The 22,167-nt window shown below is 43.8% G+C and overlaps 1 protein-coding gene across 5 annotated transcripts in view; it reads right to left on the bottom strand.

Annotated features, from left to right (window-relative positions):
• ANKRD6 (ankyrin repeat domain 6) overlaps window positions 1-22,167 on the bottom strand; it is a 211,810-nt gene that overhangs the window by 46,811 nt on the left and 142,832 nt on the right. For all 5 annotated transcript variants that reach the window (XM_049897262.1, XM_049897286.1, XM_049897295.1 and 2 more), the window contains exon 2: window positions 7,737-8,001. In XM_049897262.1, the coding sequence (XP_049753219.1) occupies window positions 7,737-7,856 (120 nt within the window). In that variant the 5' untranslated portion in view covers window positions 7,857-8,001. The remainder of the gene's footprint in view (window positions 1-7,736; window positions 8,002-22,167) is intronic.

Here is a 22,167-nt window from a genome sequence, read left to right as displayed (position 1 = left end):
GGCATCAGTGCTTATTATACAAGCTCCCCTGGTGATTCTAATGTGTGACCAGGTGGGAGACCAGAGATGAGATAAGGAGGGGCCCCTCCCCAGTGCAGCTTCAAGCCCTCAGACTAAACTTGCCCTCTGAGCCTGTCTAAGCAAGAGTCACTCATTCAGCTAGCCACATTCTTCACAATGCTCTCATCAACCACTGTCAGGTGCAAAACACCTAAAATACTGCCTCACCACAACCCAGGGCTTCCTGCATCTTAAACAAGAATATAAGCAATATAATGACATTACTAAAAATTTGGAATATATAAGCAAATCATCTATAATTTCTCACCCAAATATGACCAATTTCTAATTTTTTTCTATTGATGCTTTGGCACAGTTATATTCACAGATCACATAAAATTATCTTTCTTTTTGCAATACCATCATGCCTTAAACCAGTGGTTCTCAAAATTTTGGGGCAACAGAATCTCCTAGTACCTGTCCTAGTTGCTATGGAATCAATTCAGACTCATAGTGACTCCATGTGTGTCAGAGTAGAACAGTGCTCTATAGGGTTTTCAATGCCTGTGATCCTTCTGAAATAGAAAGCTAGACCTTTCTGCTGAGGCAGCTCTGGGTGGATTCGAACTGCCAACCTTTTGGTTAGTAGCTGAGCACTTGACTGTTTGTGCCACCCAGGGACTCCAGAATCTCCTGGAGGGCTTGTTAAAGGACAGATTGCTGGGCCTCCTTCCAGGGTTTCTGGCCCAATATGTCTGGGCCTCCTTCCAGGGTTTCTGATTCAATAGGTCTGGGGTAGAGCTTCAGAATTTGCATTTCTAGCAAGTTCCTAGGAAAGGCAAGTACTGCTAGCTGAGGATCACACTTTGAGAACCACCACCTTAATTAAGCCAATGGTCTCCAACCCTGCTGTACACATTAGATTCATTTGTCAAGCTAAAAATATTCATCCCCAAACTTGACTCCCAAAGGGTTCTGATTCCATCAGGCTAGGGTGGGGTCTGGTATGTGTATTTTTAAAGTGATTCTAATGTACAGCCCAAAGTCAGGAACCCCTTCCCTGGACCCTCTACAGGTGCCTGTTCCTTCAGCCTGCCCTGGTATCAGGATGGGCCATCTTAGGCCAGCAGGGGTGAGAGAGGAAGGGCCCCAGCAAGGAATGCACATTTCCCTTTGATCCAACCAGAGAATCAGAGTCTGTTTCATGTCCAGGTAACTGGCCTGACTGCCAACAACTCTGGGGCTGGGGTCTGGGAAGACCCTTGTTTTGGCAGGTTGAGCCCTGTGGGTCCCGATTCCAGCAGAACTGCTCCCGTTCCAGCAGGCAACCCATAAATAACAATAGCAGGTGATCATAAAGGGCACACAGAATGAACTGGTCCCTGCCACTTATTTTGAAGAGGACAGCTGCCAGGTAGGAGGAGAAGCAGGTGGGAAGGTGAGACTCTGTTGGGGAACATTCCAGGTGAGGCATTCCTGCTGAGATAAAGATCTCTCACCAATGAGGGATGACAAGAGAGCCCAGCTAAACAGCTTAAAATAAGCCCTGAAAGGAAGTGGAATTTTTTTGTTTCTAGCATGTATTCAGATATGGTGCTTAGCCCTCCTCACTCAACATGCTCTCCGCAGGCCAAGGCATTTATACTGGAGGGACCTCCCTAGGAAGGGGCCAGCATCATCTGAGAACTGCAAACTATAAAACAAGCCAGGAAAGACTCTTCCCTAGCCACAGATTCCATGAGGCCTGGGTACCCTGGGCCGCAACCCTGCTCACCCTCTTCCTCTGGCCGGGGGAGGAAAAGATCAGGGGACAGAGGCCAGAGCACAGGTCCTCTCTCCTGTTTGGTATCTCAGGTCCTATTTACTAAAGGATAGGCCTTTCAAGCCAACAATACCTGCTCAATGAAGGAGAAGCCCTGATACCCCTCAGGGGAGCTGGCAGGGAATAGAGAAGCAAGGGCACTGACACTAGTCCCTTGCTGGACCGCCATCTTTATTCAATGATGTTCTTATGACCAGAGTCACACAGACACCTTGGGCAGCAGCCAAAGGAATAAAAGGATTAGAAACTCTGACAGCATGGGGGGTGGGAGGAGATAAAAGAATTGAGATTCATTAGCTTGAAGAAGTAAACCAATTTAAGCATCTTAACTGGAGGTTGTTACAAGGAAGGCAGTTGTGTAGACGTGACCTACACTAGGGCAAATGGCTTAAGCTGCAATGAGAAGAATTTAGGTTACATTAGTGTAATAATCCCACAATGACAAAGCTCCCTTTCTTTAGCAGAACATAAGAAATACAACAGATCAGGGCAACACAGACATTTGTGAGGCAAGTGGTGTCTGTCTGTATTATTTGTAGCCTTAAAAAGAAGGGAAAAAGGGGTGGTAGGAGGCAAGAAAGATGTGTTGCAAGTAAGATAAGATTGGCACATATTTTAGAAACAATATATTAAGACTAAAAAGGGTCTTTGAGAATTTAATTTGAATGAAGATAATAAGGCTTATAGAGGCAAAATGATTTCTCACGATCTCAGATCTTGTTTGGAGCAGAGCTGCATATAACTGGAATACTAACCACTTGACCCCTGATTTAGCTTTAAATGGTAGAAGATCCCCCCTCCCCCCACCAATCTTCCTAGGTGCCCCAGGGTCCTTTTATCATAGTATTCTTTATCATAGACAGGAGCCTCAACTGCCAGGAGTGGTAGAGATTTAGGTCAGAAGATCTCAGAGTCCTTCTTGGGCATATGATACAATGAAGCAAAGTTCTTAGGACATTCAGAAAGAAAGGAAGGATGAAAAAGCGTCAATTCCCTACTGGGGCTTCCATTTTCTTGTAACTACACAAGGGCTCTAATGATCAGCAACACATGTGTGAAAACAATTTGAAAAGTATAAAATACTATACACATGTACAATATCATTATTGGGATACTGCTTTATTAAAGCTCCTTCAATAATGTACTTTATTAAAGTATATGAGGTCCCACCCCTGAGGGAGCAGGAGATTAGTGGGATGCAGACCCCAAATTCTCATAAAAAGACCAGACTTAATGGTCTGAATGAGACTAGAGGAATCCCGGTGGTCATGGTCCCCAAACCTTCTGTTGGCCCAGGACAGGAACCATTCCCAAAGACTACTCATCAGACATGGAAGGGACTGGACAATGGGTAGGAGAGAGATGCTGATGAGGAGTGAGCTACTTGTACCAGGTGGACACTTGAGACTGTGTTGGCATCTCCTGTCTGGAGGGGAGATGGGAGGGTAGAGATGGTTAGAAACTGGCAAAATTGTCATGAAAGGAGAGATTGGAAGGGCTGACTCATTAGGGGGAGAGTAAGTGGGAGTATGGAGTAAGCTTATATGTGACAGACTGACTTGATTTGTAAACGTTCACTTAAAGCCCAATAAAAATTATTAAAACAAACAAAAAAAAGTATATGAGGCCCCAGACAGTAAAACATGTGCAGATTATAGCTACTATGTGTAAAATGCGGAAGAACATGCTCTAATAAGCAGGCCACCGGAAGTTCGCAAAGTTATAAACAACACAGTTCCAACATAGTGGTTAAGAGCAAGGACTCTGGAACCAGATGGCCAGGGATCGAATCCCAGTTCTGACGTTTTCTAACTGAAACTTTGGGTGGGTTACCTAATCTTTCCTTGCCTCAGTTTCCTCATCGGTATAATATGGATAATAGATTTGTGGTGAGGTTAAAAGATTTCATCTTTGTAGAGCACTTACAAGAGTATCTGATACCTAACAAACACAATCTAAGTGTAGGCAATTTACAATCAACAGCATTGTTCTCCTCATTCAACATATATGGGGCATACTGTGTGCATATGGTACTAGGCACTGGAGGAGTCAAAAAAAAAAGTACACAACATTTTGTGGCCACTTGAGTTTTATAATTGCGGCGACACAGGTTATCACATTTAGCCCTCATGGAAACGCTGTAAATTTTGTGAAGACACTGAGACTCGATGAAGTAAAAAGATGACGTGAAGGGATTTGTTTGTATCAGTGGTTCTCAGACAGGGGTGATTTGCCACCACTGCCTACCTCCCCAAGACATTTGGCAAAGTCTGGAGACATTTTAGGTTCTCACAACTGGGGGTGGGGGAAGTGCTACTGGCATTTAGTAAGTACAGGCCAGTGATGCCACTAAATATCCTACTATGCACAAGACAGGCCCCCATAACAAACAATTATCCAATTCGAAACATCAATAATGCCAAAGCTGAGAAACCCTGGCTACATCAACAAGCAGTTAACAAACAGTGGAGCAGGCACCTATACCAAGGTTTTTGGATTCCAAACCCAGGGCTTTTCTGCTGTGTCAAGCACAGAGAAATGTAAGAGATAAACTATGACCCCAAGTGTTAATCCAGTATGGAGTTGTGAGCCCCCACAAATTGATAGGCAATTATAAGGGACACAAAGTATCTGGACGGAAGTGCTTCATCAGTTGAGAGGAGAGTGAGTTCCATGTAGGTATATTCCTGGATGGACTTCATGGAGATGGTGGCTCCTGAGCCAAGTCCTGGATGGCAGGCCTTAAAAGGGCAGAGTGGTTTAAGAGAGAAGCACCTAATCTTCAAGGAAGAGGTTATACGCTGAGTTTTCCAACAGAAGCACTATTAGCTCGAAGCATTGCCTTCAAAATTCTGAGGCAAAATAATTCTCTGCCTGTTTCTCTATACCAAGTTGTCAATTAATCAAGAGGGTGGAATAAAGGCTTTTTTCAGACACATAGACTATCAAAAAATTTACCTCCCATGCTCCTTCTTAGGAAGGTACAAGAGAAAATGGACCATCAACATGAAGATGACATGGGTTCCAGCAAACAAGGTATCTAACCCCAGGAAAGAGATGAAAGGAATTCTCAGTATTACAGCTGTGCAGCAGACCTAGAGAGCATGCTGGACCAAATGGGAACAGAAGGATGGATGACTCCAGAACAGATGGTTCCCCCCAAAAATAAATTAAATGGATAAATATGTGATGGGTATAATCATGGAAAATCGTACCAAGAACTATTTTTCAGAGGTGCTGGTGGCTAGAAGAAATGCTTAACCAGAAGTTTGAATAAAAGAACATGAAAAATCAAGGCAATTATCAACTCCAGGAAAAACAGTAAGTTGTATAAAAAAGGAAAACTTAATTATAGTACCCTTCTTGGCTCACCAGCGAACAGTATTTACATAATCACACTACTTCTGGATCTGATTAAAAAAAATCGTGATATAACTAGATTGGTAGACTGTGAAAGAGAAAAGCGCACATGAGAAAGCTGAATTCCTCATCAATCTTAATGAAAACTCAATAGATTATGTCTAAAATAGATCAATCTCTTCTGTGCATTCACTCTCAGGAAGATACTAGAGCTGTGTTACCAATATGGCAGACAACAGCGGCATGTGGCATTTAAATTTTAATTAAATAAAATTTAAAATTCAGTCCCTCAGTAACACTACCCACATTTCAAAAGCCACATGTCGTGTTATGGATTAAACTGTGTCCCCCCAAAATATGTGTTGAAGTACTAACCCCTGTACCTATAAATATGAGCTTGCTTGAAAATCGGGGGTTTCTTTGTTATACTAATGAGGTCATACCAGAATAGGGTGGGTCCTAAACCTAAACACTTTTGAGTTATAAAAAGGAACAGAATAGACACAGAGACACACAAAGGGAAAGAAACCATCTGAAGACACACACACACACACACACACACACAGTAGATGCATCTAGAAGCCCAGCAATGCCAAGGATTTCTGGCAGCTACAAAAGACCTCTGCCTAGAGTTCCTCCTCTCCCACCCCCAAATTTGGACTTCTGGCCTCCTGAACTGTATGAAAGTACATTTCTGTTCTTTAAAGCCAGCCACTTGTGGTATTTTTTGTTATGGCAGTATTGGGTAACTAAGACCTGTGGCTAATGGTTACCATATTGGACAGAACCGAGTAAGGCCCCCTTTTACCCTCAGTCCCACACAATCCAGCCATGTGCAGGGCATTGTTAGGCTTCACAGGCAAACTACCAGTTCGTCAAGATTTTCCATCTCTCTAGAGACCAGCATGAAATACAGTAAAACCCACGAAAGTCCGAACCTGTATAAGGCAGAGACCTGTCAGAGAAGGAAAACTCAAATATTTTCCACTAAAACGAGCAACAAAGAAGTGGTAAAACTGCATGCTGTCAAAGGTGGACAACTTGCGAGGCCCAGAAAAACAAGGCAGTCCTCTCAAGTTCTGGCTCTCACAGGTTTCACTGTGTACAGACAGTATGTGATTAACCATGAAGTGCGAGCTGGCCAGTGTTTGCCACAGGAGTTCAGGGGTTAATGCTAAGACTTCATTTGAAAATTAACTAACCCCCAGCCCCAGCTCTCTCCATGGTGGTCTGGAAAGTGGACCTTAGAAAATCCGCACTTCTGCCATTCAGCTGCTGAGGGGCATTGGACAAGTTCCTTAAATCTCTCTGTGCCTCAGTTTCCTCATCTCTACAGTAGGGATGAAAGCAGAACCTCTTCTAAAGGACTGCTCATGGGGATTAAATGAATTAATACAGATAAAGACCTTGCAGCAATACTAAGTACATAGTAAGCATCATCATCAGTGTTGTTTGGTCTATGTGTTTAAACTTGCCACCTAACTGTGCAAAGCTTACCTTTTTTCAGGTTTGCTACAAAACTGCCTTTTGGGCAGTATGTTCTCTCATTTACCATTATACTATCTGTTGGTGTGGGATACTGCAATGGATTGAATTGTGCCAATTTGGCTAAGCCATGATTCCCAGTATTGTGCGACTTCCACCATTTTGTTATCTGATGTGATTTTCCTATGTGTTGTAAATCCTATCTCTATGATGTTAATAAGGCAGGACTCAATCTATAAGATTAGGCTGTATCTTGAGTCAACCTCTTCTGATATATAAAAGAGAGAAGCAAGCAGAGAGACAGGGGAACTTCATACCACCAAGAAAGTGGTGCCAGGAACAGAGCTCATCCTTTGGACCCGGTGTCCCTGAGCTGAAAAGCTCCTAGACCAAGGGGAGATTAGTGACAAGAACCTTCCTCCAGAGCCGACAGAGCAAGAAAGCCTTCCCCTGGAGCTGGTACCCTGAATTCGGACTTCTAGCCTCCTAAGACTAGAAGAGAATAAACTTCTGTTTGTTAAAGCCATCCACTTGTGGTATTTCTGTTACAGCAGTACTAGGTAACTAAGACAGATGGAGAATATCCTCCAAAACTCACCACACATTGTCACTGACCCATAAACAATCAAAGTCCAAAGATGTCATGGCAGTCATCTGGTCGAAGCCCACCACTGTACAGATGGGTATAACGAGGCTCGAGAAGCTGAGGGGCTCCTGACCAGAAGCTGGTTCACCTCCCTAGGCAGCTGTCTAACATGATTACCACATATAGACTCTTCCCAGTAAGGCTTTGTGTCCCGACTTCTCCCAAGAGGTCTCTGTCCACTTTGCTAAGTAGGTGAAGAAAAGCCACACTGTGATTTTCAAGACTGTCAAATGCTAAGTTACTCAATTTGAAAGACTGCAATGAAAGCATGTTTAATCCTCCTCCTTTTCCCCAAACCTCCATCACTGCAAAAAAAAAGCAAGTTATTTGAAAGCGGCGAACGAAACACAACAGTTTTGCAGACAATGGTTAAGAAGTAGGCTGGTTCCCAGGGAATGGCTAAAGAGTTTCTCCTCTCGTTACCTTGGTAACCGCTACCTTGGCACCCTTGTTGATGAGCTGAACCACATTCTCTGCTTGGCCTTTGTACGCAGCTATGAGAAGGCGTTCTGAAAGCGCAGCGACCGCATCCTGCTGGCTCATGAATTAGGAGAGAAGGATGTTTTCGGGAAAGCGATAGACAAGTTCCTTCAGCTCAACACGAAGTTACTGGCCCAAGCTGGCACCCATGGGTAAAGGTGCTCTGAATCATTGGAAGGTGCCTTTGTTACTATGCCATCTTCAGGACCTGGGGATTGAAAAATAAAGCTGCCATCAGCGCCACTCAACCCCTGGGGCAGGCCACACCTCTTTCCCTCTGTTGTTAGGGCATTCTGTGCTTGCTCATTGCAGGGGGGGAAGGTGGGGGCAAGGGGCCATGAGGGATGCACATTCAATGCTGCAAAGCCAGAGCACAGTTTCCAAGTAGAAGGCACTATGGAGTATACTGCCATGAAAATGTGAGCCAGCCAATCTTTGCCACAGGAATGCTAGGGCCAACCTCCTTCCTTCTTCCATCCTCGGGGACACTCCAGAGAATGGCCAGAACTGTGAGGTTTGTTCTACATTTCTGTCCTGGGTAGCAAAGCCTTGATACAATCCCTGAAACACTGCCTGGTGTACAGACCCACCTTCTCTGGGCAGCTAACTATACTATGTACGCCACAAAAGGCCTTCTGGGCTGTGTTTTGTGGGCCCGCCATGGCTAACATGCCGATTTCCCTAGTGGGTCGGGTGCTTGTGGACCACATGCCACAGAGGCCCGAGGAGTAGGTTCTCTCCTTGGGGTGTTCTCTCAGCATTTACTGCAGTCTCTTCTTTCATTCTTACTGTAAATGGTGCAGTGCCCTGAGTTCTGGAACAGATGGAGAGCTGGGCACAGGCCCGGGCCATCTCCTGGTTCCAATTACTGCTGAAACCATCCGCCTTGGGGACACATGGATGCTGGGAATGCTAACAGTGTGCACTTCCAATTTGGAAGGTGAGGTTAGTCGTGTTGCTTCTACACTTAACACGAAGAAAGTAAGTAGCTACCTAAAATCACCTACAGGACAAAAAACACTGACACAGAGCAATGGCCTAGAAGATAATTAGTTGTAAATTTAAATGCTTCTTTTCACCAAATGACCCAAATAAATAGAATTGTAAAGACTGTGACTCCTTCCAGTAGTTCTGAGCAACCATTAGACCAAAACAAATTGATTCAAAGGTGAAGAGTTCTTTGGGCCGAAGAAGGATTGCTTAAAGGTCTGTCTAATCTACATCTGGAGTTCCCGGGTGGTGCAAAAGGTTAACACACTCAGCTGCTAACCGAGGTTGGCAATTTGAGTCCACCCAGAGACACCCTGGAAGAAAGGCTTGGTGATCTACTTCTGAAAAATCAGCCACTGAAAATCCTATGGGGCACAGTTCTACTGAGACACATGGAGTCACCATGAATCTGAGTTGATTTGATAGCAACTTTTTTTTTTTTTTAATCTGCTCCTGCTAGGAGAGCAAGGAATTGAGGCCTTTTTTGTATAGATCGGTTGATGGGTTTGAACCACTGAGCTTTTAGTTAGCAGCCAAGCACTTAAGCAATGAGCCACCAGGCCTCATTTAAAAGCATACTTATTAAAAATACCAATATATGCAAATGGAAAGGAAAGAAAATGCTGTGCCAAAGGGCCACCATTTTCCATTCCAGACCCTCCTACACATTCTAGTTTTGAAGGCCTGGAAGATGCAGACATCTTTTACAGTTGCTTCCGGTCAAACCCAACGATTCTTTCAATCTCTAAAGAAAGGAATCAGCCATGGCATGGCTGTAAAAGGTCTGGGCTAAACCCCATTCTGACCTCCATTCCCCATAAATAAAACGTACCTAAAACAAAGATAAGAACAGCTCCCAGCCTCCCAGGACTGTGGTGGGAATTAAAGGTGGTATCTCATTATATAAGGACCCATTAAGCACTTCACTGCTAACTGAAAGGTCGGTGGTTCGAACCTACCAGCCACTCCTTGGGAGAAAAGATCTGGCGATTTGCTCCTGTGAAGATTACAGCCTGGGAAACCCTATGGGGACAGTTCTACTCTGTCGTATAGGGTCACTATGAGTCAGTGTCAACTTGATGGCACACAACAACAACAATATTTCATTATATGAAAGTGTTGGCCAGGTGTGAATATTATAACTTTAGAAAGATCATTCTTATTCCCTCAACGTGTGAATTATCAAGTTTTATCATTCATCTCCATCTGTTGCCCAAAATATGGGTAAAGAACGGCAAGTAAAGAGAAGAACCCTCACAAACCCATCTTGTTCCTGCTTGACAAGCTCACTAGAAGCTCAAGGAGTCTGGAGAAGGGCAGGCCTGAAGCAGGGACTCCTTGGATAGCCTCATCACAGATCCCTGGGATGCTCCAGAAATATTTGCTGAATGAATGAGCCAATGAAAGAATGAAGCTGTGACTCAGACACTGAGAGAAACGGAGCTGGAAATGCGTCTGAAAATCCCCATTGTCACACTGAAATATTATAGCCTGAGCTTCATGTTTCTCTACTATCATACCATTGGGAAGTGGTTTGTTTTATAAACATAGGGTACACCTTGTTTTTATTCAGGTTATCTGTGGTCCATTTAAACCCATTACACTGACCTTCTGAGCTGTTTGCCCAAATACTGCAAAATCACTTCAGGCCCAAGTGGCAGCAAATTATAGAGTATTAGCTACATCTTCCTATAGGATCTCCTTCCCACAACCAAATTCTTCCCCTTCCTCTAACCATTTGTTATCCCTGGGCACTTGACCTAACTCCTGCCCACCCCCCCTTCCCAGTACCTTTCCTGCAATGTACATTTGAATGTCTCAAGTGCTATGGCTCAATTCATACAAATATTATTACCATTACCATAACTAAAAATCGATCCCACAGCTTAGTTCCTAAAGGTAGAGATACCTCTGCTGCAACCTCAGTACAGCCCATCAGCTGAGGTGGTGAGCTCCAGACCAGCATATAATGGATGCAAGGGTCAAACAGGACTGGGGTAAGCTGATACCCACTCCACTGTGACCTTCTGTCCCTGCTATAAAGTCAGCCTCTCAGACACTGAGGTTAAAGCCCCAGGTACACTTCTTACCATATTTGCAAGCTACTGAGATACCCTTGTTTAGATAATTAACTTTGCTAAACAGCCCCTTGCTAATATAAGTCCAGCATCTAGTATTTTTTTTTCTTTTTGAGATTAAAAAAAAACACGACAATTGTGAGAAAATGTTGGCCAAGCAAATTTCAAGTTCTATCTTTTGCTTTTCGGTTACAGCTAAGACTGCTTCCCCCTGGCCCACCACCACCACTAATCCACAGTCTGCCTGGTCAGGCACCAAGAAGCCTCCACCATAGGTGGCTCACACAGGATTTTGGATACTACCCCCACCGGAATCGCACAGAAAAGTGCCTGCAAAATCAGGAACAGAATCCCCCAGATTTCCCATTCCCAGTCTGCTGCTAACTCCATCACTGCGTGCTTGGATATCTCAAGTTCATTCTCATTTGAAACCCAATACTAGTCTCATTGTTAGGACCTCGGGTATACACCTGCAGTTGCGTTTACACACAGGGTAGGTGGGAAGGGATCCCACTGGCCAAGTCTTTCTTTTTGCTTCCTCTGTCCTTTCCCGGAGATGGGGGTGCAGCCCCAGCAAAGATGCCACTAAGCCAGCTTCCTGTCCACCTCTGATGATCACAGTCTTAAAATCTAAATCCTTCCCTCCCACTTAGAACAATACTCTCTCATCCTTTTGGCATGAGGAGATATTCTGCTTTTCGCCTGATATTTTTGAATTGACAAATCAGGCCAGCTGGAGGTGGGAGGTGAGAGAGGCGGGGGACCCCAGGCAATGAGTGAGGGAGGAAGGGAATAGAGCGGTGGTGGCCAGTCTGTAACCAACTAAACTTCACTGCCAACCTGTTGGGTACCCTGGATGTGGGAGCCCTGTTCCCTCATCAAATTCCAGCCTCCTCTTTTAAGTAGATCAGCTGTCATTCAAGGCACTTCCTGTCGCTGGCAGTGAGGAATTTCTCCTGCCCCAAGTCTATCAATCACAGCCCCCTTTTTCATGATGCTCACTTTTCCGTGTTCTGGAAGAAAACCTTATATGCAAACATGCTGCCAGCTCTTGAGACAGAAATGAAATAAAGGCATGAGCAAAAGTATGCAATGAACACTAAATCTAGAAAGCAGTTTAGCTTCTATGAGAGATTTTTCTCCGTCCGCCCAGCCAGCCACCCTTTCTCTTTTCATTGTCTTCCAGTTTGCCGATTCTTTATCTCAAATCACAAATGCCAGGGGGTCACACAGCTGCTTGGTTTGTGAGGCAATCTGTTTTCTTTTTACAGCAAAGCGTTGATAAGATTTGCCTTTGCTGTTTTCTTGGGGATTTACAACAAAGTCCAGCATCCTAAAAGCTACTATATTCAGTCTCCTGACAGACAAAATATTCTAGAAAGGACCAGCAAACAAAAGTCCCAGCCAGGCATGATGCACAACCCACCCAGAGCCATCAAAGGCCCCTAGGAACCCATGGTTAGGACCACCAGTTACAACAGCTCCACGCCCTGTGCTGAAGAGAGACAGTACTCACATACGGGGGTCTGTTCTCCCCTCTGTACACGGCATTCTCCTTCAGGGTAGCTGCAGCCGATTCTTTTCTGGAGCGATCATTAGCGTCCTAGAGCTGTCATGCTCAGTGGGTCTGCGGTGATTTACGTTATGATGCCTGCTGCCTTTTTCCCTTTGCCTTTTTTCCTCTGCCGCTGACCACCGACTGGATCACATCTAAAAGCTTATTAAGACATCCTTTCAGCTTGCAATGTTTTGTGGCTTCCTATTCTGCTCGCCACAGCTGTTTAAAGTCTCGGGTCTTCGGATTTTGTTGGGCTACTCCCTCCTGCCGGCAGAGGACCTGTAACTCTGCCCTGATTGAATTTAGGGGATAATGCACAGATAGCGTAATGTTTTTGAATGATGCTCAGATGACAGAGAAGTGAAGTTTGTGTTCTCTTGGCAGTAAGGCAAGGAGAAGGGGTGAAGGTGTGTGTTATAAGGGAGGGAAGATGCAGAGAGGATCAAAATCAGTAATTAACTGCCTTCATGATAACAGTTAGGAAAATGAGCGCTTTGTGAGATCAGTAGAAACCAGACACACCAGCGTCCTCGGCAGAGAGTTCCAGCACAGTGACTGCGGCAGCACAGAGACAAGTATCATGTTCAGCCGCCCTTCCTTACGTTTGTAAATCCAGTTTGTCTCACAACACCCTCCTCTGAACAGGGAGCTTCCGCAGGGAAGGGGGAAGGGAGGAAACAGCAGAGGCCCTTCAGAAGCTGCTACAAGCTCAGAGGGTATATTTTGTATTTCACTGGCCCTAGACAGCTCAGGTATGTCCTCTAGCCACTTGTTGAAGCAACAGAAAACCAACTTCACAACTGGAGAGATCACAGAATGGAAGAGGGTTTTCATTTGGACTCAAGTCAATATTCCCATATTTTCCTGTTTGTTTCTAATGGCAGAACTGTTAACAGGTCTGGAGATGGGAAAACAACTCTGTCCACACAGACCCTCTGAGCACCTTCCCTGCCCAAAGCCTTGTCCCCATATCCCTGAGAGTAACAGCTCGGAACTGACTCAACAGCAACTAGCAACAATGGGCTAAGGGTTCTGTTTTAACCATCCTCTGACAGAATAGCCATGGACTCTAGCCGGTGCTATGTGAAGTTGAATTCCACAGGGAGAGAAATTGCCGGTAGTACAATAAGACCAGCTTATTTTAATGCACAGCACTTGCACTAGGTTATTTGAAAATGATCACTACTAGGATCCTGTGATCACTACTGGAGGACAAACGCATGTAGAAGGAAGACAAATGTGACTTGATCCCTGCTTTGAAGAAACTCATCACCTGGCCACTAAGAAGATGTGATCTGGGCCTGAAAAGCCAGGTGCCAAAAGAGCAAGACAGGAGTACAAAGCAGGGAGTGGTTATGTTCTCAAAGCTTTCTGGACATTTCCTTCTTCTGGGACTACCTACGCCCACAGGTAGGGGCTGTCAGCACAACAGAGCAGTCCCTGGGTTACTAATAAGATTTGTTCCAAAGTCTGTCTTTAAGTCGAATCTGTACGTAAGTCAAACAGGTATGTACGGTTCTCATTTAGTGTCAGTTAAAATGTTTGTCTTAGTATATAGTGTATATTTTACCTTTCTGTTTATGTAAAGTAAACCCTGGTGGCATTGTGGTTAAGTGCTAACCAAAAGGTCGGCAGTTTGAATCCACCAGGTACTTGTTGGAAACTCTATGCGGCAGTTCTACTCCATCCTATAGGATCGCTAGGAGTCAGAATTGACTTGAGGGCAACGGGTTTGGCTTTTTTACGCATATAAAGAGTCCTGGTGGTACAGTGGTTAAGAGCTCAGCTGCTAACCAAAATGTCAGCAGTTCAAATCTACCAGTAGGTCCCCGGAAACCCTGCAGGGCAGTTCTACTCTGTCCTATAGGGTCACTGAGTAAGAATCAACTCTATGGCAACAGGTTTCTGGCTATGAATACAAAACTAAACTTCAGGAGCATTACAAAGTAATGTGTACATTCATTATTATGAACCATTGTATTTAACTCAAAATTTTAATACAATAGGCTTTATAGCAGTTCTCAAGTACAAGTTAGGCCGGGGGTTCTTAACCCAGGGACTAACTGTATTGTCAACAAGGACAGTAGCAGCACTGACTTTGCTCACAAAGTCTGGTGACCACAGGTGTTATCTGCAAAAGATGTGAACAACAGGGGCCAAGACCGCACCTCTTTAGCAAGCCCATAACTCGTTTTACATATCCCACTGTTGCAAAGTAATCTATCTACTTATTTCTCAAGCCGTTCCAAGTAACTCTTCTTCTGAATCTTTGAAATAATCGGGTTTGCAGGAGCCATAAAGAGGCTGTTACAGCAAAAGTTGAATGGCATCGGGATATTATTCAGGAAGCCTGTGACACACCCTACCATCAAGAAAAGCTGCTGACAGATGTAGAAATTATATAGGAGGCATAAGGATATATTATTGAATAAAGATGTGACTGACAAGAGGCTTGTGATGCGGAGGTCTCCTCTTTTTACCTGGGACAATAATAATTTGTTGACTAACTTGAACTGCTAGACCAGCAGAGCCCCCAGGATGGGCCTGGGTCCTTCCATCTCTTATCTAAATACATACACAAAATTCAGACCAGGTGTCACCTCCACTGAGTCTTCTGCTACCCCACCTTTCCCTAGACAAGATCATTCCCTTGTGTGTGCTCCTACAGTTTTCTATAAGCTCCTCTCATGCTGAATTGTGGTTATTTGCTCAAGGGTTGGTCTCCCTGGTTAGACTGACAGCTTGAGGGCAGGAACCCTGTTCAGTCATCTTGTATCCCCAGTGCCTAACGTGGTTCCTGGAACACAGCTGGGCTCTAATGTCTTTTAGAGGGATGATAGAAAAACTAATGACTAATAGTTCCCCGCCCCCCACTCATTGGCTGTGGCTCCCATAAGAAACAGTCGGAGGGGTACCACAGACAATGCAGGCTATGGTCCCAGAGCCTCCAAGACAGAAGATGTGGGGCGGGGGGGGGGGGGTGCACTCATTCTCCTCTCTCCCTTCTTCCCAGAAAGAGAGGACACCTGAGGCCAGAAGAATTACTGATTTGAGACAGCCCCTAACCAGGGACACAGGTCTGTCAGCACTCAAGCAGTGGACAGCGTCACAGCCACTGGGAATGTTCTTACCACCCTCAACCCCTGCTGGGTTCAGCCACAAATGTTAGACATCAAAAACAAGCAACAACAGATAAAGCCAATCCTTACAGAGCAGTTCACTTTCTATGTATTCATAACTCAGCTCCCACCCACTCCTTAAATCTGTTTTAATCTGCCTTCTTTTGCCCTCCATTTTTCCACCAAAGTTGGTTTTAAGTTGGCCTAATTGCCAAATGCAATGGCAATGTTTCAGTTCTTATTTTATATGATTTATCTTTTTTATTAGCCACTGTTACCACCCCTCTCCCATCAAGCTTTCCCCTTCCTTGGTTTCTATGACCCACTCTCTCCTCATTCTCCTGTCTCCCTTGGATTATTCCTTGCTCTCATTCAAGGATTCTTCTTTCACTGGCCCCTTAAATATCACTGGGTGTCTGGAATTCTATCCTTGGTTATCTTCTCTGCTCATTTTCATTCTTTACAAGATCTCAATAACCCCATCACCACCCACATCCTCTTTTGCTACTGTGGGGTTTACAATGAACTTTACCCAAAGAATTTGGCTTTGTCCTTGGTTCCTGAGAGATAACCTCTAAAACTTTGGCATTTCCCCAGTGATTGGAGTCTTTGTTATCCATGAGGGCTCCAGACTACACTGGCAGATTTATGTTAATGAGGTGAGAGAAAGGCCCATTATGTGATATCTGCCCAACCTCAGAGAAGAAGAGCTGGAGGTTGAGTTTAACAATGTGGGCAATGATTCAGTCAATCATGCCTATGTAGTAAGACCCTAATAAAAGCCCTGAACATTGAATCTCCATGAGCTTCCTGGTTGGTGATGGGTCCCAGTGCACAGGGGAGGGTAGTACATTCTCTGGAACACAGAAGCTCCATGTTGGAAACCCTCCCAGACCTCACTTTATGCATCTCTTCATTTGTTTCCCTTGTATCATTTGTATAATTTGTATTCACCTCAATTTATGTGATCACTTTTTGCAACACAAATGTGATCATGTTTCTCCTCTGCTTATCACTGTCAGTGGCTACACGCTCCCTCCAAAATGAAGTCCAGTGTTACACAAATCCATGCATGGTCTGGTCCCGACCTCTGTCTCTAGGTACTTCTTCTACTGCCCGTCCCCTGCAATCCTGTACCCTAGTCTGGCCACCACATACTTAGAGTACCTTGAAAGCACCATCCCATCACTTTGCTTAGAATATTCTTTGAATATTTTCCAAACTCCTCCTGATCCTTCAGACATGATTCAAAGTTATGCTTCTCTCAGAAGTTTCCTCCAAAGCTCCTCTGTCCTCCAGGTTCCTAAGATCAAAATCACCCTACCTTGAGTTTACATTCCAGCTCTGCCACTTGTTTGGGCCAAGTTTCTTAATGACTCTAAGTCCATTTCCCTATGTGCAAAATAGGAAAAAAAACAGTGTTTACAAAAAAAAAAAAAAAAATGGGTTGTTGTGAAGGCTGAATGACCCCATTTGAAATGAAGTACTTTGCTTTTTTTATCCCACTATACTGTGAACTGTGACTGTGGGATAGTGGTATTCTTGGCCTCTCTTTCTGCCTTCTGATTATAAAGCCCCTTGCCTTGCCATCTGAATCTACCTCTCTTTCTAAGGAGACTCTGCCCTAGCCAGAGAAGTTTCTGGGCTTTAGGATGCAAAACTAGAGGTCAGGTAGGAGAGATGAGAGAAGAGCAGGTTGACTTTTGTCAAGGGAGGCAAAGTCAATTTAAATAACAAAAGCTGCGGAGGTGGGGAGGAATACCACCCATGATAGAGGATGGAGTACAAGTTTTGGGAGGGTTATAGTGACCAATAGGCTCCTGAACATGGTGGAATGTGAGAGAATTACAAGGATAAAAGGGGAGAGGAAAATTGTTACTGGGGGTTATAAACTGAGTTTCTTTTAACTTTTTGAGAACAATAAGTTAATGATTAATTTTTTTAATTATTACTTTTAGTCTTTTGCTTGTGCTTCTTTGAAGAACTCCATACAAACACCGAAGCACATAAGACAAATTCTTAAGAGCTACCTTGTTGTTTTTTTTTTTACCCTTGTTTACAGTGCCATACTCTGTCTTAGGCTCTGAGCATCTCTGGGACAGGAACTGTGTCTTGTTCCTCTCTGTAAATCCGATGCAACCACAGAGCCTGGGATATGGCATGTAAACAATTAATGCTTGTTGCCCAAATAAATGCTTATTTAACTAGATTACAGGCTCCTAGGGAGCAAGTACCTGTTCTTATTCTTCCACGTATCCAAATAAATGTATGAATGCTGGAGTGGGCTGAATGGTGGCCCCCCCAAAAAATATATCCACATCCCCAATCTTCAGAGAGACTGCTCAAACTCTCTCAGCTACACAGGGATATCTTCTGCTTATAAATATCTACCATATGACCCCTCAGAAATGGCTGTTTTTAACTCTACTGGACCCCGTTTTCATTTCAGGGGTCCAATCTATTCAATCATTCTGCCATTTTAAAGTATTTCTTAAGATAATATCCATCTGATATTAGAAATTGCAGATACTATGACACATGCTCCTCCTCCCATCCCACCCTCACTTCCCTTAACCCACATGACTTTCTATAATGACTATTTTTAAAAGCTGCAACTAGCAGCAAGCAAGCCTGGGTTAGACTTGATTTTATACTGATATTGTCCATCACCTACAAGAATAGAGTGGTCTGGAAATGCTGGATGCTGCGTGGACCCTTTTTACACCACTGTTTGCAAAAGGCTACACAGGTCTCCCATCTCAGTTCTCTTTCAAGGTTGGCTGAGGCAGGAGTGAGTAGGAGCAAGGAAAGAAGAGGGTCTATTTAAATATTCCACCCATACAGTGTGCTTCATGTGTGAGCCTGGGCAACTTACGTAACTTCTTCAGGCCTTAATCAAGTCCTCATCTCTAAACTCAGAATAATAACGACAGCTACTGACTTCACAGGGTAGCAAAGAGGATCACCTGAGGGTGTTGATGCAAAGCGCTTAACACAGCACTTGGCAGAGAGTAAGCACTCAGCAAATACTAGGTGTGCATGTGTATATGTATAAAGTCAAAGGGAGGCTAAATTCTCCACTTAAATTTTCAAATTATTCTGCAACATTGAATCTCTCCTACATCTCTTACACTCTCACCTTTCCTTTCTAGTGCACAGGGGCTTCCCCAGGTAGAGTCTGGTCTCTTGGCCTTCCTCAGCACACAGCATGACACAGCGTTTAGCTCTGGCAGAGAGCTTTACTGGGATCAAATATCCCTGCGGAGGTGGGGGATTAGTACTTCAAGTGTATCTTATCTGGCTGATGGCCGTCAGAGAGGCTTTGTGGTTCTCTCCTGGCACTCACGACATCACTCAGTGATAATCAGACAGGTACATGCATAGTGCACAGCTCAGGAACACGTACCCTGGGCATGACTGCGGTGTTCTTTTCCTAACCTAAGTGGACTCTGACCTTCAAAAATCTAGTTAGGTGGAAGGCAAGTTTTATGTGTGTCCTGCCTTCAAGCCTGCTCAACCTTGCGTTCAGATTTTCCTTCAAATTGGATGTTGCCAATATTTTAAGTTTCAGTCACAGACTAAGTATAACCAAGTTTGGTCCACTAAATTCATTAACCAATAATTCTATCACATGACAAACATACCGAATTCTCATCATTATCATTACTATTGTGAATTATCTGAAATTAAAATTCTGTCACTTCATTACTAGAGGGGTTCCTAAAATGAAGGCAGCAGTAACAGAAACGACACTGACCTTCAATTGCTTTATTATATGCTTAGAATTAGCCCCAAACACTCATTCCCAAGACTTTTAAACAATCTTAAAATAGTCATTTCTCTCAGGATTTTCTCATTATCATCATAGTCAAATTATCTCCACAGCGAAACTATACTTAATTAGTTGAGCTTCAGCAGCCTTCAGGAGGCAGGGTCAACCTGAGAAATTACAAAACATGTAAGAATCCTAATTAATGCTGTGTGCCCTATCTCTTTGGACCGTTTTCTCATAGCAAGACGTTTTGCTTTCTCTTCAGCAAAGGGCAAGTCTGGATTCCCTGTGGAAGGTAGTAGAGCTTTCCCTCTTGGGCTTGGATCCTCCCTGCTTTGAGGGGCTGGGAGCTTGGAACTCAGTCCCCGAGGTTCTTAGGGGGAGAATCCAGACCCTGTCCTGGGTGGACATTCCAGTCCTGACAGCCCTTCCTCTGAGGGATTTTCCAAACCCTCTGGTTAGGACAATACCACCCATTCCCGAACTTCAGGCAGGCTGCCGCCTCTTTAATTATAATTGATAACAAGCCCAATATCAAAACAAAGAGCATGGTGGATGAGAGTGACAGAGAATATGAGAAGGCGGGGGGTGGGGGGGAAGGCAGAAGGGCAACATGAAAAGACAATGAGCACTTCAGTGTGAGGATGCAGCTACTGATAAGAAGGAAGGCGGGGCTCAAGCGCAATCCCTCTTTCGGGCCTTCTCAAATCCTGAATCCATTGCCTTTAAGTCAATTCTGACTCATAGCAACCCTACAGGACAGAGCAGAACTGCCCCATAGGGTTTCCAAGGAGCAGCTGTTAGACGTTCGAAGTGCCGATCTTTCAGTTAGCAGCCTGAGCTCTTAACTACTGCGCCACCAGGGCTCCTCTCAAATCCCACCCTTTCCCAAACCACAAGTGTTCCAGTAGCCCAGTCTCTGCTCATTAGATATTTGTTGAATGAATGAAGGCATTCTCCAGTGTAACGTCGCGTTTCTTTTTACAATTAGAACTAGAAGTGGGGGAAACATGAAAATGATTATATATGCGGTTGTTGTTGGTTAGGTGCCATCAAGTCAGTGCCAAGGGTTTTTCTCTTTTTCACTTACCCTCTACTTTATCAAGCATGATGTCTTTCTCCAGGAACAGGTCCCTCCTGATAACATGTCCAAAGTACCTGAGATGAAGTCTCGCCACCCTCTCTTTCAAGAAGCATTACGGCTGTACTTCTTCCAAGATGGATTTGCTCTTCTGGCAGCCTATGGTATATTCAATTTTCTTCACCAATATCACAATTCGAATGTATCGATTCTTCTTCAGTATTCCTTATTCATTGTCCAGCTTTCCCACGCATATAAGGATTGAAAATACTACTGCTTGAGTCAGTCAGGCTCACCTTAATCCTCAAGGTGAAAATCTTTGCTTGTTAACACTTCAAAGAAGTCTTTTGCAGCAGATTTTCCCAAAGCAATACATCGTCTGATGTCTTGACTGCTGCTTCCATAGATGTTGATTGTGGATCCAAGTAAAATGAAATCCTTTATAACCCCAATCTCTTTTCCATTTATAATGATGTTGCTTATTGGTCCAGTTGTGAGGATTTCTGTTTTCTTTATGTTGAGGTGCAATCCATATTGAAGGCTGTGGTCTTTGATCCTTAGCAGTAAGTGCTTCAAATCCTCTTCGCTTTGGCAAGCATGGTTGTGTCATCTGAATAACACAGGTTGTCAATGAGTCTTCCTCCAATCCAGAAGCCTCATTCTTCTTCATAGAGTCCAGCTTCTCAAATTATTTGCTTGGCATACATATTGAATAGTGAAAGGATACACCCTCCTTTCTTGATTTTAAACCGTGCAGTATCCTCTGGTTCTGTTCCAACAATTGCCTCTTGGTCTATGCACAGGTCCGGCACGAGCATACTTATGTTTTCTGGAATTCCTATTCTTTGCAACATTACCCATAATTTGTTATGATCCACACAGTCGAATGCTTTTGCATAATCAATGAAACACTGGTATTCTTTGCTTTCAGCAAAGACACATCTGACATCAGAAATGATATCCCTCATTCCACATCCTCTTCGGAATCCCCCTTGAATTTCTGGCAGCTCCCTGCTGATGTACTGCTACAACAGGTTTTTTTTTTTTTTTTTTAATTATCTTCAGCGTAACTTTACTTGCTGTGATGTTAATGATATTGTTCAATGATTTCTGCATTCCTTTGGATCACCTTTTTTTGGAATAGGCACGTATATGGCTTTCTTCCAGTCGGTTGGCCACATAGTTACCTTCCAAATTTCTTGACATAGATAAGTGAGTGCTTCCAGTGTTACACTGGTTTGTTGAAATATCTCAGTTGGTATTCTGTCAGCTCCTGGAGCCTTGTTTTTCACCAATGCCTTCAGTGCAGCTTGGACTTCTTCCTACAGTACCATCGGTTCTTGATCATATGCTACCTCCTGAAATGGTTGAATGTCGACCAATTCTTTTTTCGTAGGGTGACTCTGTGTGTTTCATCCATCTTCTTTTGATGCTTCCTGCATTGTTCAATATTTTGTTCATATAATTGTTCAATATTGCAATTCGAGGCTTGAATTTCTCCTTCAGTTCTTTCAACTTGAGAAATGCTGAGCATGTTCTTCCCTTTTGGTTTTCTAGCTCAAGGTCTGCGCGTTTCGTTACAATACTTTAGTTTGTCTTCTTGAGTCGCCCTTTGAAATCTTCTGTTCAGTTCTTTTACTTCATTATTTCTTCCTTTCATTTTAGCTACTCTACATTCCAGAGCAAGTTTCAGAGTTTCTTCTGACATTCATTTTGGTCTTTTTTTTTTTTTTTTCTGTCTTTTTAATGACCTTTTGCTTTCTTTATGTCCTTGAT

The sequence above is a fragment of the Elephas maximus genome, chromosome 1 (assembly GCF_024166365.1).
Source record: "Elephas maximus indicus isolate mEleMax1 chromosome 1, mEleMax1 primary haplotype, whole genome shotgun sequence".
NCBI classification, from domain to species: Eukaryota; Metazoa; Chordata; class Mammalia; order Proboscidea; family Elephantidae; genus Elephas; species Elephas maximus.
This window is presented reverse-complemented; position numbering and strand designations above follow the sequence as displayed.